Source organism: Nylanderia fulva, unplaced genomic scaffold, assembly GCF_048542155.1.
Source record: "Nylanderia fulva isolate GAGA-0341 unplaced genomic scaffold, ASM4854215v1 Scaffold5, whole genome shotgun sequence".
NCBI lineage: Eukaryota > Metazoa > Arthropoda > Insecta > Hymenoptera > Formicidae > Nylanderia > Nylanderia fulva.
In genome coordinates, this window is record NW_028190587.1 from 2,463 (window position 1) to 20,626 (window position 18,164).

At 33.9% G+C, this 18,164-nt stretch overlaps 5 protein-coding genes across 7 annotated transcripts in view; 2 read left to right on the plus strand and 3 right to left on the minus strand.

The window, feature by feature from the left end:
- Window positions 1-262: 262 nt before the first annotated feature.
- Window positions 263-1,719, plus strand: LOC114942013 (mitochondrial 2-oxoglutarate/malate carrier protein). The gene is made up of 6 exons (XM_029317260.2): window positions 263-330; window positions 455-664; window positions 808-941; window positions 1,045-1,215; window positions 1,350-1,449; window positions 1,521-1,719. Exons 1-6 carry the CDS (start codon window positions 263-265, stop codon window positions 1,717-1,719), a joined length of 882 nt encoding a protein of 293 aa, XP_029173093.2.
- A 176-nt stretch (window positions 1,720-1,895) lies between these two features.
- Window positions 1,896-3,659, minus strand: LOC114942036 (mitochondrial 2-oxoglutarate/malate carrier protein). The gene is made up of 6 exons (XM_029317305.2): window positions 3,523-3,659; window positions 3,242-3,454; window positions 2,845-2,981; window positions 2,520-2,690; window positions 2,221-2,320; window positions 1,896-2,146 (listed from the first exon to the last, which is right to left on the minus strand). The coding sequence occupies exons 1-6, from the start codon at window positions 3,606-3,608 to the stop codon at window positions 1,954-1,956; spliced, it is 900 nt and encodes a 299-aa protein (XP_029173138.1). The 5' UTR covers window positions 3,609-3,659; the 3' UTR covers window positions 1,896-1,953.
- Window positions 3,660-4,709: 1,050 nt separating this feature from the next.
- LOC114942035 (uncharacterized) lies at window positions 4,710-7,797 on the minus strand. Its single transcript, XM_029317303.2, has 9 exons — window positions 7,536-7,797; window positions 7,267-7,440; window positions 6,771-6,965; window positions 6,511-6,695; window positions 6,150-6,270; window positions 5,861-6,068; window positions 5,445-5,773; window positions 4,899-5,066; window positions 4,710-4,811 (listed from the first exon to the last, which is right to left on the minus strand). The coding sequence occupies exons 1-9, from the start codon at window positions 7,614-7,616 to the stop codon at window positions 4,782-4,784; spliced, it is 1,491 nt and encodes a 496-aa protein (XP_029173136.2). The 5' UTR covers window positions 7,617-7,797; the 3' UTR covers window positions 4,710-4,781.
- Window positions 7,798-9,650: 1,853 nt separating this feature from the next.
- LOC114942025 (tubulin monoglutamylase TTLL4) overlaps window positions 9,651-18,164 on the plus strand; it is a 137,473-nt gene continuing 128,959 nt past the window's right edge. Inside the window, exons 1-2 of one of the 3 annotated variants that reach the window (XM_029317290.2) lie at window positions 9,651-9,741; window positions 12,354-12,402. The gene's annotated coding sequence lies outside the window, so the exon portion shown is untranslated. Of the gene's footprint in view, window positions 9,742-10,172; window positions 10,414-12,353; window positions 12,403-18,164 lie in introns of those variants that run through there. The other 2 variants (XM_029317287.2, XM_029317288.2) reach the window with 2 other exon arrangements.
- Window positions 12,920-14,558, minus strand: LOC114942026 (enhancer of split mgamma protein). Its single transcript, XM_029317291.2, has 2 exons — window positions 14,276-14,558; window positions 12,920-14,098 (listed from the first exon to the last, which is right to left on the minus strand). Exons 1-2 carry the CDS (start codon window positions 14,348-14,350, stop codon window positions 13,556-13,558), a joined length of 618 nt encoding a protein of 205 aa, XP_029173124.2. The 5' UTR covers window positions 14,351-14,558; the 3' UTR covers window positions 12,920-13,555.

The following is an 18,164-nucleotide window of genomic DNA, read 5'->3' on the forward strand; positions in this document are numbered from 1 at the left end:
ATTCAAGCTGCGAAACAAACTTCGAGACAACCAATCAGCGTCGCGGAAAAGAGGTTTCAAAATTTCGATACAAATTGAATTCACGCAGTTAACTGCCTTTTTTAGAAAGGGATATGATATAAAGCTATATTCATACAAGAGAGATATGAAAATTAAAATAGCAAGTTAAAACTTATTATAATATTATGATATTTAAAAAATTTTATTAAAGACTTCGTTATCGAAAGATTATAAGCTAGCATGAGAAAAAGAGAATGCATCAATGTCAGCGTCGATTCAAGACGCCAAAGTGCCGACATTTGTCAACTTTGTAATAGGTGGCATATCGGGGTAAAAACATTTCTATTTCCTGTAATAATAATAATCAATATTATTTCCGACTCTCTCGATGCACAAATATATAATAGAATAAATATTTTCGTAATCCATGACAATTTTATTTCGCTAATGACAGAGTGACAGCTCAGATCGTAACGCATCCTATGGATGTTCTTAAAATACGTATGCAAGTGTCACGTAATACTTTATACGATACAGCATTGCAAACGTTTAGCACAAACGGAGTTCGTAGTTTTTATACGGGATTGAGCGCAGCTGTTCTTCGTCAATTGACTTATACAACCAGTAGACTTGGAATTTATACCACGTTGTTGGATATGGGAAAGTAATATATAGCAATTATTGAACATGTTGAAAAATTAATCGTAATTCGTAGAGTTAAATTATCTTGAATATATCATGTATAAATTAATTGATTTATTGTTCAGTGGTGTTTTTAAATGTCAGTTAAATATTCTTTTTTTCTAGACAACATTTTGGTTATTTAAATTATGTAACGATGATTAGTCTTGGGATGATAGCTGGCATGATGGGCTCCTTTATTGGTACCCCTACAGATTTGATATTGATACGCATGGTAGCTGACATAAATTTGCCAGCAGGTAATTTACTTTTTTCTCATTTATGTTATTTTTTATATGATTTGAGACAATAAAGAGATATAAACGTTTCAACTGCTTTATACATTTTTGTATTAATATTTAGAAAAGCGAAAGAATTATAAGAATGCTGTCAGTGGCATCTTCGACGTATGGAAAACCGAAGGATTTACTGCATTGTGGAGAGGAGCAGTGCCGACAATGAGCAGAGCAGCAATTGTCAATGGAGCACAATTAGGCACTTACACTAGAGCCAAAATGATGCTGCAAGACACAGGTAATTGATATTATACTATTTTAATACATTTTAAAAGAAGAAAATTAATTAATAATGATATAATTAATAAGAATTTATCAATCGCGCAATGATTTTAATTAGAAATTTAATAATAAATATTTTTAACATGATAGGATATATTCAAAATGGTATATCATTGCAATTTGCTGCTGCCTTGATGTCCAGTATAATTACATGTTTTGCCTCGATTCCGGTGGACGTTGCTAAAACTAGGTAAAGTGTGATAGAATTCGAATGCAAGATAATGTGCTTTGAATCTTTAAATATATCGATTATTCTTATAGGATTCAAAACTGGAGACAGTCCACGAAATCACCTAATATCATTGCTATGATTATTAATATAGTTAGAACAGAAGGCTTAATAACGTTATGGCGTGGTTTACTCCCATATTATTACAGAGCGGCACCTAACACTGTAATTACTATGGTGTGCGCCGATCAACTTCATCAAATGTATTTTACATTTTTTTCGGCTTCATAAGAAACTTATCTGTGGCTATGTTAACTATTTCTTAAAAATGGCATATTACAAAATGATTAAAATAAAATAACAGATATATAAATTTGCAATTATTTAATTAAATTAGTGACAATATTATTTCAAACGTATAAAATTTAACTTGAAAATTTTTATATGTAATTTACAATTCTGAATGTATATAATAATATATAAAAATATAAATACACGAGCTTTAATTTGCACAATTTTTAATTATTACTGAGAATATGTTTTATATAAGTTCATCAATTGTTCGTTAATAACAAGAGTTAGTACCGTATGTGGGCCTATTCTGCAGTAAGTTGGCCAAAAACCTTTCCAGAGAGACCCCATTCCCTCATTCTTTGCTATCGACATCATAACTGAGATCATACCTGGAGGTTTGTCGATAATTTTCATGTTTTGTATTCTGCAGATATGAAATAATTATAATCTATGCAATTTTTTAAAGGATTAGTTCTCCAAAAAACTTAATATAATAACCTGGTCTTGGTAATATCAAAGGGCATGGAATTGAAAGTAGTGATAAATCCTGATATCATCGATGCGCCAAAATGCAAACTTATACCTTCCTTAACATTCGCTACAAAAATCATTGGCAAATCATTTTTCGTGAATTATAGAAAGATGGAATAATATGTAAAAAATGTCTAAGAACATTTCTGTAAAAACTTTTATAACACTCTTTCGAAGCTTATGTTGATATATATGCATGTATATTCAAGAAATCAAAGCATCAAAAATACGAATTACAAAATATTAAAAACTAATTAAATATATACTTCGTGAGGCTATCAAATGTTTCACTTGGCTATAAGTTGCTAGCTGCGAAACGTTGACGACAACAGCCCTTCCTATCGTAGCCGTGCTTCCTCTCCAAAGAGTAAACACTCCTTCCTCTCTAGCGATTCTGGTGAATGCGTCGAACACATTTTTGTAATTTCTCCGTTGTTCTAAATATTAAAAAATAAAAAAACAATTATAGATTTGAGCATTTAAGCATTAAAAAAATAAAAAGTTCTCTTATATAAAAGAAATTTTTCTTCTAATATAAAATATATATAAAAATTAGTGCACTAATTATTTTGTTAAAAAATGTATCGTTACCTACTGGCAATCTACCATCTGTTGTCATTCTTACGAGAGCAACGTCGGCTGGTGTTCCAACAAAAGATCCCACGGCACCAGCAGTCCCAGCCATAAACATCAAAGCAATGAAATTGGGACGAGTGACGTATGTTTGTCTAAATGTACATAAAATACAATTAATTTTTTTCAAAATTATGTGTGTATGTGTATGCAGCCAAATATCACTTTAATTATACAATCATTGTAATTATACTGTTTAATTAAATTATTTGAATTATGTAATTGATATAATACAGCATGTAATAAGTCATTCAGATGTTATTTCTTTTTTTGAGTTTCACATTATTTATAAATCTTATATATATCTTTTCTAACAATTTTTTTATTTGTTCGTGATGATATCTTGATGATTTACCTCCAAGAATCTTGCAACTGATTGTAAATTCCAAGTCGTACAGTCGTATATGTGGCTTGTCTCACGAGACCAGCTGTCAAACCGCTGTAAAACGAAGTGATACCTTCTTTGTATGTTGTACTAATTATGTTCAAAATCGATGTTTTCCCCTTATGTATTTGCATTCTGTTCTTGATCACATCCATTGGATGAACCACGCAAGTTCCCGCCATTCTGAAATAAAAGCGGATATTTAATAAAATGTCATATTTTATTAATTCTTTACAATTATTGCAAATTACCCAGAAAATCCACCAAGTAAAAAATTCATCAGTGGTGGTATAGGTTGTGCCCTTTTTTCTTTCGACTCCCTATCTTTATCCGACATTGTCAATAGCTTATTGTATTTGACGAAATAAAAGTATTTATAAATATGTTTGATATAAATAATTAGTTTTTCTTTTCTTCAAGATAAAATATTTTTCTTCTATTTGAATTTCATCTCAAGTTTAAATATATATATTAAAAACTTTGTGAAATGTCAAATTTCATGAAACTTGCTAAACACATTTTCATAAGATGATTTACATTTACATTATGACATTAAATTATCGATACTTATTCGATATATATGTATACAAGGTGATTCACACAAGTCTTAACAACTTTTCTAGACTAATTCGAGAAATTTATTTGATCAATTATATAATAATAGGGTATTAATACTGCGCAGAGGGAGAAGCGCCAAAATAAAATTGATTTATAAAAAATAAGAATTAAATAGTGCATATTGTAAAAAACTAATCACACGAAGAAAAGTATTTTCAGAAACTTAGATAAGCCTAAAATTAATTGATAAAAATTTAATTTTTAAAATTTGAATTATTTAACAAACAAATCTCCGTTTTACTAAGTTAATTTTTTATTAATTGATCTAGCATACATTGATTATCTTGATGAATCAGCAGGATGTTATATTTAATTATATTAATTAGGGTCATATAGATCGATAAAGTACTCGGTAATTTACACAGAATACAAAATTTTATAAATAAATATAGTATTAATATATGTAAAAAATAAGATATTTCAAAAACAATTTTTTGGAAGTTTTATCGAAAGAAAAAAAATAAAAATATACAATATTTTTGACAAGAAATATGATAGTGTGTACTGGTCTGTTATTATACCTACATAGAACACTATAGCATATTACATATATATAATATTATAAATTATAATGAATATATATTTGCATTGGTGCTTGTATTAATTTTTGTCTAAGTTTTGTCTTAGTTTCGTAATTAGAAAATATGAGTAGTTATATTTATGAGTAGTTATAAGTTTGACGGTGCGGAAATATTTCTAATAAATAGCATAATAATCGAATGATGCATATGACTCACGATATAACTACGGAAGATATAAATTAGTGCTGTTTATTACAAACAATGATTGGAAACAATATATTTGATTGATCGGCATAAATTTTATGCAAACACAACGGCGGATTCCATACTTTCTCTTCAGCCGATCTGTTTTGATAGTTTCTTTGATTTTTTTATATTAATCCCATTTCCTTCTTACATTCCTTAGTAATCACAAAAATAATTTTTAAAAATTATTTATAATTATTGAGTTATTATAATAAATTTAAAATTATTATGTTCAAACTTACTTCTACAGCTTTAATGATTGGATAAAGTGGTCTCACACCCTTCGATTCTTTTAAAACTTCATTGCCATAAGCTAAAATTTTCCGATTGGCCTTCTCGATCACAGCTTTCATGCTCGTAGCTTCGACTTCAAGAACTTCCTCGCGCTTTTTTTCGATTTGTTTCTCCTCCTAATGTCAATCATTATATAATTACTAATTACTCTTTTTATATATATTTGATACATTTTGCAAAGAAAATACCGTAAAAATTTATTTTAAGTATATTTTAAATAGAAAAAATAGAAGTTTGAAAATGGAAAAGTATATTATAAATATAAATTGTAAAGTAATACACTGAAAAAACATATTTTAATAATAAAATTCAATATAAAACAAGAAACAATTATTTTCGAAAATTTAGTTTAACATACGATATGAAAAATACAATACTAAAAATTTTCATTGATTTATGTTAATTACGTTTATATTAAAAATTTATACTAAAAGTTAATTTATGTTTATATTAAAAATGTTCAATTTTGATCATTATCAAATCTACTTTCTTACAGCAGTTTTCTGCAATTCAATTCTGTAGTCTAATTTCTGTTGCCATTGTCGCTTCTGTTCTTCCAACTTGGTTTGTTTGTCATATTCGTTTCTCTTAAACCTTTGCATCATCTCCCAAATTTTCAAATCTTTTTCCTCTTGTTTTTGCTTTGTTCTAATAGCCATATCACGAAGCTTATATTCTTCCATAAGAGCGTGCATTGTTTCTTCTCGTTCTTTGTGTGCTTTCCGTTTTTCTGTTTCGATTGCCTCTTTCTCTTCTGCTGCTTTTTGCAAGATTTCTCGCTCTTTAATTTTGCGAATTGGTTCGGTTGATTCATAATTTTCCGCTGAAAAAGAATTATATTATTAATTAACAGTTATCACGAATTTGTTTTAATTTTGTATCGAATTTGTTTTAAAAAATATTATCTGACTTATAATTTGTGCTTGATGCTGTTTCTCTTTTTTTTCTTTCAACATTATTGATTTATGAATATTTTGTATTTGATCTTTAGCTTTTCGGTAGACTTCCAATGCTTGATCCTCGAATTCTTCGTTGCGCTTCAATTCCAGTTCAAATTGTTTCTTTTTCTCTATCGCTTCCTTGAAAAATTGCTGAAGTTTCTTCTTTTTGTTTAATATCTATAAATAAAATATATGATTACATATATTAAATGTTCTGGAAAACATAAAACAATGTTTACAATAAATATCAAAACGTACGTCTTGCATTTCTTTCTCTTTTATGAGTTGCATATTTTGGATCATATTTTTTTGATATTGTTTTTCAGCTTTTAGCTCCTCCATTGCTTTGAATTTATTTTCTCGTTCATTTTCCTCAATCCTAATTTATAATTAATCTAATAATAATTAATGTGTGTGACACAGTATAATATATATTAAAAATATATGTATATATATCCATCTTTTTCTCTTTGACTCTCTGATATTCTATAATAATTATACAGATATACTATTATTAATATTCCTAGAAATATTTCAAATAATTTCGATAAATAATTAAAAATCATCAAATATTCTCATACATTTTCATATTAATATTATTATTAACATTAATCTTTACTGTTTCTTCAATTCCATTTTGTAATCTTCTGTCTTTCTTGCTCGCTCCTTTTCTTCTTGCTTTTTCTGTTCTTCATATTTCGCGACATTTGTCTTAATTGAATTAGCATATTCAACATCCTGTTCTTTGTCCATCATCCTAATTGTCTTCTGAAATGTTACTTGGGCATCCAGTTCTCTAAGACACTGATGAGATCATGAATAATTATAATTTTATTAACGATAAGAAATTATGTGAATATTTATTTCGCAAAAAGATACCTCAGAGGCGAAAAGAGCGCGATTAATTCGCCGGCACAAAGGTTTTTTTTGCTGAAGCAATTTCCTTGCTTGCTGTACCACTTCTGCGCGCTCTGCTGCTTTTTTTTCCGCCATTTCCTTTACGAACATCTTTCTTTCTTCCTCAGCTTTTTTTCTTTTTGACAATAACTCTTCTCTCTGCTTTGCCTTAATATTCTGTAAATTTTTTCAATGTTCAAGTTTCAATTTTCGTTTTAATAACGTTATATATGTATATATAATAAGAATTTGAAGAGAAAAAAATATATAATAAACTTTATTTATATATTTTTTAAGATGTACTTTGCTTGGACATTATTTTTGCTTTGAAGTGCAAGATATTTCACTCTGATTCTTTTCATTACAAGTTTTGAAAGTGCAAGTGAAGTACATCTTAAAATATGTTTTTAAATTAAATATTTTTGTTATTTGATTAGAACATATTGTATTGTAAAAATTGAAAATATATCAAACGTACTTCTATTTTACTGTCCCATGCTTTACTTTTTTCATAAGTTATTTTCTTTAGTCCTGCTATTTTTGCAGCTTCCTTTTTTTGTTGTTCTATTATTCTATCATCTTCTGTAGTATAATCCATGAAACGTTGAAAAGCGTTCTTCGTCATTATTAACGCCCTAGTTCTTTCAGATGGCTGTAAAAAGACACGATATTTCTTAAAATAAAGCGCAAAAAATTTGATGTTTATGAGGTTCAGAAAATTTATTTGGAAAATATGGAAACACTCACTCTGATATTCTCGATTATGTGTCCAGGTTTCAAGAGATACGTCGTCCGCATTTCTGGACAATGTATTTTTTTCCGGACCATTTTAAAAGAGAAAAATTATACAACTGCTGTACAGAAAACAAAGTTTTTGTTGATATAACTAGCTTGAGTTCTGCAGAGAAACTGTAGCCTGCAGCCTTACAAATATGAACTATATATTCGTACAGCACGAATGGTTGACATAGAAACCAAATAAAAGCGATCAATGCACTTTATACGGCCTAATAAAAGAACTAGAAGAAATTCATTTTGTTATCTCAAATAAATATAATACTTTATCCTCGATTAATATTTTCGACAGAAGTCAGCTGATTAAAATATTAATTTGATAATTAAATTTTAAAAATGTTATAAAAATTCAAAATAATAATATATTGTAATAATGTGTTTATAATAATTAAGAATGTTTATAAGAATGTTTATAATAATTAAAATTCGGTTAATATTTTTTGACAGGAATTAGCTGATTAAAGCATTAATTTGCTAATTAAATTTAAAAATAATAATATGCTGTAAATAATAATTTAATTATAACATATTATTATTTTGCAATTTAATTAACAAATTAATGCGTTATTAGTATTTTTGACAAAAAAAATCATTTTTGATAGAAATAATTATAACCTAACATTAAAGTTTCTAAATAGTAACCTTAAAATTCTAAAGAATACTTATCGCTATAATGTATGAAAACTTAAAAAAAAGAACATTTAGAAATATGAGAAAACATTAATAAAACGGCCTGCAAAAACTATAAGAAATATTTTTAAAATTTATGTAAATAATTTTGAACAAAATAATTGTCACTGCTAATGAGCAAAAATAAAAGAACGCGTTTAAAAATATAGAAGTATAAATTAATGGAATGGTCCGTCGAATAATAAAAAATGTTAAAAAAAGATGTGTATGTGCAAAAATTACAATGCAGGCATTAAAATTATTATTACAATACATATATAAAAATATATTAATTAATTATGCAATTGATTCAATATTTAATAAGCAGTACGAAATGGGTCTTTACTCTGAATTGCATACTGCATATATGTAGACGAGCCTTAAGATTTCCTACATCAATTTTTCGATTAAAATACTGCTTTTCTATTGTATTTCAGATTCATGTGTCCGATCTTCTACTCATCCACCACACTGCATGTCTCACGCAAGACTGATGCGGATGCAGACTTTTGTGGTTACACGGTATCAGTGTCGCCCTCTGGCGGTCGGAAGGAACATTAGAGTCGCGTTCGGAAAACTGTCCATCAAAGTGCAAAATTCGATCGACCAATCAGAGATCGAGGATCTCTTCGTCCTGATTGGTCAAACAGAGCTTCACCCTTGGTGAACATATTTTTGAACACAATCTAGAACGCGGCCATTTTAGCTGCACTTCCGAGTTGTACGGGACAAGTTTGCGCGGCCGGTCCGTGAAAGTACGTATATTAATATTAATTAGCATCTCCCCTCGTTAATTATCGTATAAATCTGACCGCGTCGCGTGTCCTGACATCTTGATCGTGATCGCAGGAGCGAGATTGATCTCGTTGGCCGCGAATCTCGCATAACAAAATTTTTTCTCGTCACAGTATCTTTCGTGTCTCCGAAACTACGCGTGACGTCACAGTGAGTTTCGAGGTTTCGAAGCTTCTCTGAGAGGAGAAGGAGGCCCAGGGTGGCATCAGGCAACGGTGGAGCAACTCTATGGTAAATTAATTGATTTATTATTAATTAAATATTCTCGATATAAATAAATTTTATTTTTCGAATTAATTATTTTAAATATCATCATATAATTTCGATGTATTTATATTTTGCAGGATACATAAGGGAACAAACAGGATACACAAGGGAATAGTCAATTTTGGAATATTGGCGACTCCTGAGTGCGTCGCGGAGGAAGTCGCCGCGTTCGATTATAAAATAAGGCCCTTCGAGAAGTGACCTTGAGAAAAGCGGCGTCGCGAAAACGGAGCATCGGTTCTATTCGCGTGCAAATAAGCTCCCGCGAATCTCGCGTTTTAGCGAAACGCGTCGAAAATATGATAATTAAAACCCGGGCGTCGCGAACGAAAAAAATAACGCGAGTGCAAGTGCGAGTGATGTGCAAGTTCTCTGAGAGGAGGAGGAGGCCCAGGGTGGTATCGGGCAACGGCAGAACAATTACATGGTAAAAATGATTTATTTATTTTAAAGACGGAGCTCTCCTTGAGTATTATAAAAAATCGAATATGAAATATATGAATTTAAAAGAATCTCTCCTTGAAAAAGTCTTGATATATATTATATATTAGTAGAATATTATTTTATATTATATAATTAATATATATAACAATATAATATATCTATTATTTGTATAATATAATATAATAAATTATATTATTATCATTATTTTATATATATTAAAAACCTTTGTATATTTTATTACATATTATATTATACATGTACTATATTATATTAGATATTTCTATCATTGTTCGTCGATTACTATATACGAGAACACATTGTACCATTCGCGGGACAGAATTCTACATTACCTACCGCGTTCTTCTTAATCCGATATTATCGACGCGGCGCGATAATAGTTTCGTCGAAATGACGCAAGATGACGGCGAAGCGTGGTCGTACACCTGTGGTGACAGCACGTGCACAGCTGAGTGGCGGTTCGCTTATCGAAAAAGTGAGTATAATATCGAAGTGTCGAGTGCTTTCGCTCTTTCCGGAGTGTCCGTGTTGACTGACATCCCGAGGGATCATCTGGTTCGTGCGTCGAGTACCCGGTCGTACCTGGCGAGTTCACGGAGGCGGAACGAGTGACGCCTCTTTTTTGCAACGCCAGTATGTGAGTCTCGCCGACGCTCTTCTACCATAAGAGTCCTTCGGGATCGGCACTTAACCTTGACTGCCGTTTCTCGCGGACAATCGATCGAATCGGCCGTTCACGGTCGTCGCGCGTTACCCGAGATGTCGTAGGGACGAATTCGGGCGCGCGATTTCGCCGAGCGGTAACGGGGATCGATAATCGGGACGTCGATTCGCATTCGCGATCCCCGGTGACGCTAACCTTAATCTCGCCGCGAACGACGACACGTCTCGGTGAAATCGGATCGTTGGTCGCGCGATGCGCGTAATATGTACGGGACGATCGGGAACGACTGGGATCATCGCGACATCATTTCGATTCCACCGGAATTTCAACGTTAATGTCATTTTTTTGTACGTGTCAGGATTACTCGCATAATTTTTCGTTCGGCTTGTTTTGCTTCGCCTGCCGCGTTTTCGAGGTTACCCGCGCAAATTTCGACGCGCGCGCGCAATGGCGCATTTTTGTGTGTCAAAGGTCGTTGTTGATTGCGAGCGAAATCGAGAAATATCAAGGAGAGATTCGCATCAGGTATTTCTAAGTTCGACTTTTGCATTTGAGAATCGCATTATGGAGAACTAGAGATAGGAGAGGGTTAAGAGTGCTTAATCGTATGCATTTCTGTGCTTCCTGGAGTCCGCAAATAACTATTACAATCAGACAAACGAGAAAGAGAAAGAGAGAGAGTGTATGTAATCGCATGTTATAAAATATAAGATTGAATCACGAGATATTTCAAAACTTCCGTTGATACGGCCAGGATTGCGATTGACTGCCATATCACACGGAAGTTTCAAATTCCACGATCATATTTCAGATTCCGACTCGCGATTACGATCTGAGATTCGAGTTGCAGAGCTTTTTTCACATATACATGCATACATACATATTTTAAAGCAGATATTTTAAGAATAATTTTAGATTGTATACAATTTTTATGTATAATTCATGTTAGAATAATATAATATAATTTATATAAAATGATATAATTATAATTCATTTAATAGAAATATATATTTTTAAATCAGTTATTTATATGACTCGTACAATTTTTGCATAGAGACATCTTCATGTGTGTCTTCAAATCATTAAACTCAGATGCTTTTATGATAATTTAATGTAAATATAAAAAAAGGGGGCTATCATTTTTGACACGACTGTTTTTATGTGTATGGGTGTGTGGCGCAGTTTCTACAAAAATGTAGAATCATCACTTGTTGATTAATTGATGTAACACGACACTTGTGAATTAATTGATGTAACACGACACGCCGTCCGATAATATTTTTATTGTCCACTACAAAATTTGCAATTCGATTTTTCACGATCGCAGCATTCAAACAAACTCCTTGTTTCCAAATCGCGTATTACTACGTCGATATCGATACATTTGCAAATTGTAAATTTTGCGAGTCGCAGCTAATGAAGCGTGCTACGAAACAATGCATTACATTCCCGTTTGATTAATCCTTTCGTACCGGAAAAACTATTTTTAACGTGACATTTACTGTCTTAACGGAATGTAGCACGCGGACGCGCTGAAGCGAGATAAACGTGGAATTAGGAATTGCTAAAAATAATGATAAATACAAGAGTATATCGAAAGTGGAGCATGTGTGACGGTAAAATTTTCGCATTGAACGTATTTTTACGAGTCCTAACATGCCGCGAGAAATTTAAAAAATAAAGAAACATATATATTGTCAAAAATATAATTTTTTACTCTCATCATAAGAAATCTGTTTTATCGCGATAAATTTGTGTGTCTGAATGCAATGATTGGTATGTCGCAAAACAATTTTACGCAGCGCGCAAATATTAGCATGAAAATATAAAAATAAATAAGCCACAGCTCTATAATTTTCAATTAATATTTTCTACAGAAATCACTAATGCAATATGTGTATATGTGTGTGCAGGTCGGCAGGAAAGGAATGAATCGTACGAATTCCCGGAAGTTGCATTAGGGTGAGTGTATTTTTGACTATTTGCTTATTTTTTTTTAATTTTTAGTCGCATAAAACAACCTTGTTTCTCTGAAACAACTGCATACATCTAAAGCGCATGTGTGCGAATTTTCTCAGGAAAAGCGATAAATATTTCCTGACCATGTTTATTGACAAATTTATTTTATCGATCATCGAATTGATCATGAAAATTCTGATTATCCTTAATAAAAACTATAGTCCTTGATAGTTCTTTGAAGGTTAACAACTCGTACATAAAATATTTAAATTTTATCTTTATAAATCACTTTAAGAAGCTAACATATTTCGCATATTTAAATAATTTATGATAATATATAATATGGATTAACTTAAATAATATAATTTTCTTCTTACTTATATTGGAAAAATTTATAAAACACTATACGCACAAGAATATGTTATTTGAAGGAAGAAAAGAAACAATATTCTTTTATTCAGAGTTTTATATCGATCACAATTTATATCATTTGGGTGGGCAATAATCATGCAGATACGCATTTTATGCTGAGATATGAAACATGTTTATTAAAAATCTAGTATCATTCTCTACGCCTACTACAGTAAATATCACAGGTACACGTTTCTCTATCACAAGATCCTCCGCTCGGTCATTTTCATTACATGTAATAATCCGCGCTATCGAATCCTCGCTCGAGAGATCATTCGTCGCGTTGTTGTCCCACATCTCCGATTTCTTGACCGATGGAGAGACTCCGTACAACAACGTTAAATCGGCGAGAAAATAAAAAAAGAAAAACATCCTCGATAAAAGTATGAAATAAACAATAGAAAATATCTAACTGTCGAGTAAATTAAAGCTTCAGCCGCGCGCGGCCGCGAAAGAAAACTACGTATCGAGATCCCAGTGCTTCTCCGAAACTCTTGCGGAACGATGTTATCGAGATGTTTGCGGCGAATTATCAGAATGCCAGAGAACATGACGTCCGCTGAGCGTCTTTTGAGCAAATGGAACTCCTTAAGCCTAAGCGTGTCTTCTTGTATCCCACGCGAGTAGAGACTCTCTTCTTCTTTCCTCGCGGCTTTTTCATTCCGTTCAGATCACAAACGAAATTGCAAGACCGACATCGGTCTTCTCTTTCTCCGGTTTCGAGGTCGATTGGCCGGACAAAAATTTACCACGGTCGCCAAATGGGCTCGTTCGGCTTGGCCACCTGTAGGAGACCCTGATGAGAGACGGTGTCGATGTCGGTTCGCACCGGGGATGGTTGGCTGGAAGCCGGTGTCAACGGCATCGAGTACTCGTCCGAACTGAGCTCGCTGGAGGGCGACGGCGAGGATTGTGGCGCGGTCACGTGGATGGTCAAAGGCCCGGTCTTGTCCATGGAGTTGAGCTTGTGGCCGAGATGCGTCATCAGCTTGGTACCCAGGGCGACGTCAACACCAGGGGTAGCGGCCAGGCAGCGGCTGACTTCGTTGGCGCAATGCGTGTAGCCGGCGCGAAAGCGGTCCGCGTCGATCACCGGATTTGCCGAGAGACGCTGCTGACGTTGGAGCTTGTGCAGGTGACGCACCGTCAGCTCCAGGATATCAGCCTTCTCCAGCTTCGCCACGTTCTCGCCGTCGCCGGCCAGCGCGGTCACCATCAGGTCCTTCAGCTCGTCCAGGCAACGGTTGATGCGCGCTCTACGTTTGCGCTCCAGCATCGGTTTCATCACCTGCGAATCGAAACGAACGAATCGCTATAGTCACCAGTTACGGTTCATTTTAATATAATACACGATTGTACGCGCGGAACCAATTCATGACGACGAATTCATTGTTAAATGTAATAATGTAAATACGCGGCGCGATTAGAGCGACAGGTATAGTTAAGATGTCAAGGTGACACTTACCTTTCGATACTGATACGTCCTAGAAATCGGCTGTTCCTGCCCGTCAGTCATGATAATTTGCTCGTGCATCTGCATGATTAATCCTTTATTTAGGCTCTTGCGGCACAATTGAAAAAACTTCACTCGATAACTGATTTATCGCGAACGCGATCTCGTCGTGTTATCACACCGATTCGTGAAAACCTTGTTCGTCGCTGCGATTGCGAGTCACTTATACGGTTGGCGGAAGGAAACGTGCGGATAACACGTAAGCCTTCGGCTCGACCTTCGAGTGAACACGAACAGAGCGTGATTGTAGTCGCGGTCGGGCGAGGCTGCGACTTATATAGGCATGCGGCCCCGCATGGACGGGGCGAGGGAACGAGCTGGGCCGCATAGTGGGGAACAGGCCTTCCGTGGGAACTGTCCGTAGAGGTTGGTTCCCAAGCAAGCACACCACCTGTAAGCGGCAGCTGCCAGACACGCGCCCACACCAAGCCATCGTCACCGTTCCTGCGTCCTTGTTGCACCTAGTCGTGGCGCGGAGTCGATGCTCTCTACCTCCTCGGCTAATCGTCGACGAGTGGTCGTGCCACGGTATGCATGGCTCGTAATCACTCGTCCCTCTCTCTTTCTCTCTCTCATCCTTCATGCACTTTTCTCTCGTTCCCTCCGCTATTCTACCCTCTCTGTCTCTCCTTGTCGTTTATTGGCGCTTATTTCCACGAGCGCTCATACGGAAGGACTAGATCTCGACCAACTTCTTCGGTTCTTCTCTCCTTGTCTCGGGGCAAAATAGACGAGCTGTCCTCGTCCATCTATAAGGTACGGCTCCTTCCACCATAGTCGCAGCTTCCACGCTCGTGCTGCAGCTTCTTATCGAGCATCTACGCCTTTTTCTTCTTTCTCTCCTTTCTCTCGCCGTTTCTTTTCTCTCTTCATCTCGCTTTCTGGTTCTCCTCCCGCTTCGCCGAATGAGAAGCGTGCTGGGCACAAGTCCGGCGCGCAACTCCGGTTCGTGATTGCAATCTCACCGGCTACACAGTGTTGAATTGTGTGTGTCTTGTATCAATTTATAGGCATATGTACGTATTCCGTTCTGTACACTGTTAAATGGTATGCACCGCGATCATCAGTAGCGCGATTGATGGATTATTTTACGCGTATTAACGCGGAAAAGGAAGTAGCAGACGAGCTCGATAAAACTCTTTGCTAAAAGGTCGTATGACAAATTGATCCTCTGAACGACCGAGTGGCGGAGCGATTAATTAATTCTGCCCCTGAGGCGATCTTTTGTTTTCGTTTTTGAGTAGTATATAGTAGGCGCGTTTCTGCGAATATCGCGTTATGAAAGCGGGTGAATGCATGGGATCGGAGAATTAATTTTAATATAATAACTTGCATGATATAACTCTCTTTTAAAAAAAGCTCGCTCACTTTATTCTATTAACTATTGCACAGCTGCTGGGAAACAATTATCCTTACGTGTGTGTTGCTCGTATAATTATTTTATAATAGGATATAAATTGTTAATTTAAAACTGATTTACATAAGGAGAGAAGAGCTCATTTATTTTTCGTTAATATGGCATTTTAATATTGTTCGCACTATGGACTTATTCAACTATCGAAAATAAGCAAGATAGAAAAATATATTATATAGATATTTGGATATTAATATTAAGATAATTATAGACAAACATAAAAATCATAACTTTAAACATTTTTTTTTATTTTACATTATTATGCGTGTAATTAATGTCGTGCAATATTATGCTTACAAAATGTGCAAAATAGTTTTAATAGCAAAATAAAAATTACGATTTTAATTACAAAGATAAACATATATAAAAAGCCAAATCTCTCTCTTTTCACACTTTCGCTTATATTATTATTACTATTTGTAGATTTCTTGAAATTTGTCCGTAATGCCTCGATTATGAATAATTATTGGGTACGTTGATAATAACTGCAAAGAATTAAGTAAAAAGTCTTTTGGCGCGCGCAGATATTTAAAACATTCTAGCGCAGAAAGTGCAAGATGCTTCATTAACGTAATTTATATCGTCAGCCGGCGAAAATTGATATTTTCGTTGGACGCAATCTTAATTTTGCTCGTAAAATCGTCCAGCTTTGAATAGTCATCGCGCAAAACGAGTATCTTGGACGCGCTCGCGCACATTTCTTCCATGCACTTTAAGATACTAATTTTGGAGCCATTGACTGAATTATATCCTATACGGCCATTCCTTTTTCTCCTTCTTCATCTTCTGTCCCTGCTATATTTCGTGTGTCTCTTCCCCTCGCTAGTTGAATTCTTCCTCTTTTTTTTTTCGCTCTTCATCCGCTCGCTTTTTCCTCCGCATCATCTGTCCTCCTGTACTACTTCTCTTATTTCGCGATCCAAGCCGGATACTTAAACGTCGTTCGCACCGAATAATTACGCACGCTCGTTTCGAGCCTCCAGCTCCCTCTCGTTCTCCTGCGACCCCTACGGCATCTTCTCTTCTACTTGTTCGTCATTCTGTTCTTTTTCTTCGTTACATCTCTTTTTGCTACCGCGACTCTTTTATCAGACTTCCTGCTTCGTCTTCCCTTCTTCTCTCCTTTTTCTCAATCTTCTACACATTATCTACTTTTTCTATTTTATTTTCTCTCGAGATACTCTTCTTCGTGTATCAGTCAATTGCATGTGTCGTTAATAAGTGGAGGTATTTCGATAGCATCTGACGCGATTGCGAGATAATGCTGCTCGTAACTCATTTTCTGTCTCACTCGCTCGCCCGTTCTCGCAACTTTGATCGAATCTTTTCGTCTCCGCGCGATCTCGTGGGACCTAATTAACGTGATGTTGCGGGAACTTGACTGAAACGTGTGATGTAGATGTAACCACGAAAGCCAAACGTGTTCAGTGAAAGCGGACTAAATATGATTTCTGAGAAATGACATGAAAATTTGTAATCGCGATTTTTGGATTTTTTTTGTAAGCTTTATTTGTCACGAAGAAATTAGATTTGTTGTAAAATGTTATTACTTTATCAAACAATCAAATATTTATTGAAATAACATTTTATTTTTTATATATAATATTATATTGTGATATTAAGAGATAAAACTTAGGTATAATTATTTGACATAAAAATGATCTGATATGAGTCTTAATAATTATTTAGTTTTGATAGAATTTTAATTAATTAGCAATTAAACTGCTGTTTTTTACAGTGTTATATATGCATATCTACTTTAACATTTTGATTCCTAAACTCTCGAAAACTTATGACACTTTATGTCTTATATTTACTAGAATTTCTGCAATGATATTTTATTTCGTTAATTTATTGGTCATTTTTTATCACTAGATGCATTCGATTAGATTTGTATACATATTTTATTATTATTATAATTATATAACAGAATTAAAGCGACATAATTTCAAGAACAATCTTAATAGAACACTAGTCATTCACTTATTGTCAGTCAGTCAATTAATGAGCACGTGTATATGTATATATGTCTCGAGTGTTGACAAACAATATAGAATTGATTTTGTATCACGTGCTCAGCACACTTCGCACGTGTTTGCACTGTAGCACGTGGCATGCGAGACAACGCGATGAACGGAAGGAAGGAAACGATTGCAATCGATTTGAAGTAGGTAAAAATAGATTGGAAGATTATCATAAAGAATGAGAGAGAAATACGATACAATAGTATCGAGATGAAAGCAAAATACTGCATAATATTATATATATATACTTTATAATTTAAACAATCTATCTGTATTTATAAAGAAATAATTTATTGCAAAGTATTTTTGTAGCTGTACAATTTTTCTAATTATATGAGAAAATAAATATTATTTATTAAAAATATTTTATGATTATTTAGAACTTTGATTTCCATGAAACAAG

What these genes read in the sequence shown, in the direction of transcription:
- LOC114942036 (XM_029317305.2), bottom strand. Translation starts at nt 3,608, where the DNA reads ATGTCGGATAAAGATAGGGAGTCGAAAGAAAAAAGGGCACAACCTATA. An exon ending in AGATGGTAGATTGCCAGTAG is followed by an intron (nt 2,691 to 2,844) that starts GTAACGATACAT and finishes TTTAATATTTAG; the next exon opens with AACAACGGAGAAATTACAAA. An exon ending in ACATTTGATAGCCTCACGAA is followed by an intron (nt 2,321 to 2,519) that starts GTATATATTTAA and finishes TGATTTTTGTAG; the next exon opens with CGAATGTTAAGGAAGGTATA.
- LOC114942026 (XM_029317291.2), bottom strand. Translation starts at nt 14,350, where the DNA reads ATGCAGATGCACGAGCAAATTATCATGACTGACGGGCAGGAACAGCCG. An exon ending in GGACGTATCAGTATCGAAAG is followed by an intron (nt 14,099 to 14,275) that starts GTAAGTGTCACC and finishes TTCGATTCGCAG; the next exon opens with GTGATGAAACCGATGCTGGA.
- LOC114942013 (XM_029317260.2), top strand. Translation starts at nt 263, where the DNA reads ATGTCAGCGTCGATTCAAGACGCCAAAGTGCCGACATTTGTCAACTTT. An exon ending in ACGTTGTTGGATATGGGAAA is followed by an intron (nt 665 to 807) that starts GTAATATATAGC and finishes CTTTTTTTCTAG; the next exon opens with ACAACATTTTGGTTATTTAA. An exon ending in AATGATGCTGCAAGACACAG is followed by an intron (nt 1,216 to 1,349) that starts GTAATTGATATT and finishes TTAACATGATAG; the next exon opens with GATATATTCAAAATGGTATA.
- LOC114942035 (XM_029317303.2), bottom strand. Translation starts at nt 7,616, where the DNA reads ATGGTCCGGAAAAAAATACATTGTCCAGAAATGCGGACGACGTATCTC. An exon ending in AAAATGGAATTGAAGAAACA is followed by an intron (nt 6,271 to 6,510) that starts GTAAAGATTAAT and finishes ATTATAAATTAG; the next exon opens with GATTGAGGAAAATGAACGAG. An exon ending in TTGAATTGCAGAAAACTGCT is followed by an intron (nt 5,067 to 5,444) that starts GTAAGAAAGTAG and finishes GATTGACATTAG; the next exon opens with GAGGAGAAACAAATCGAAAA.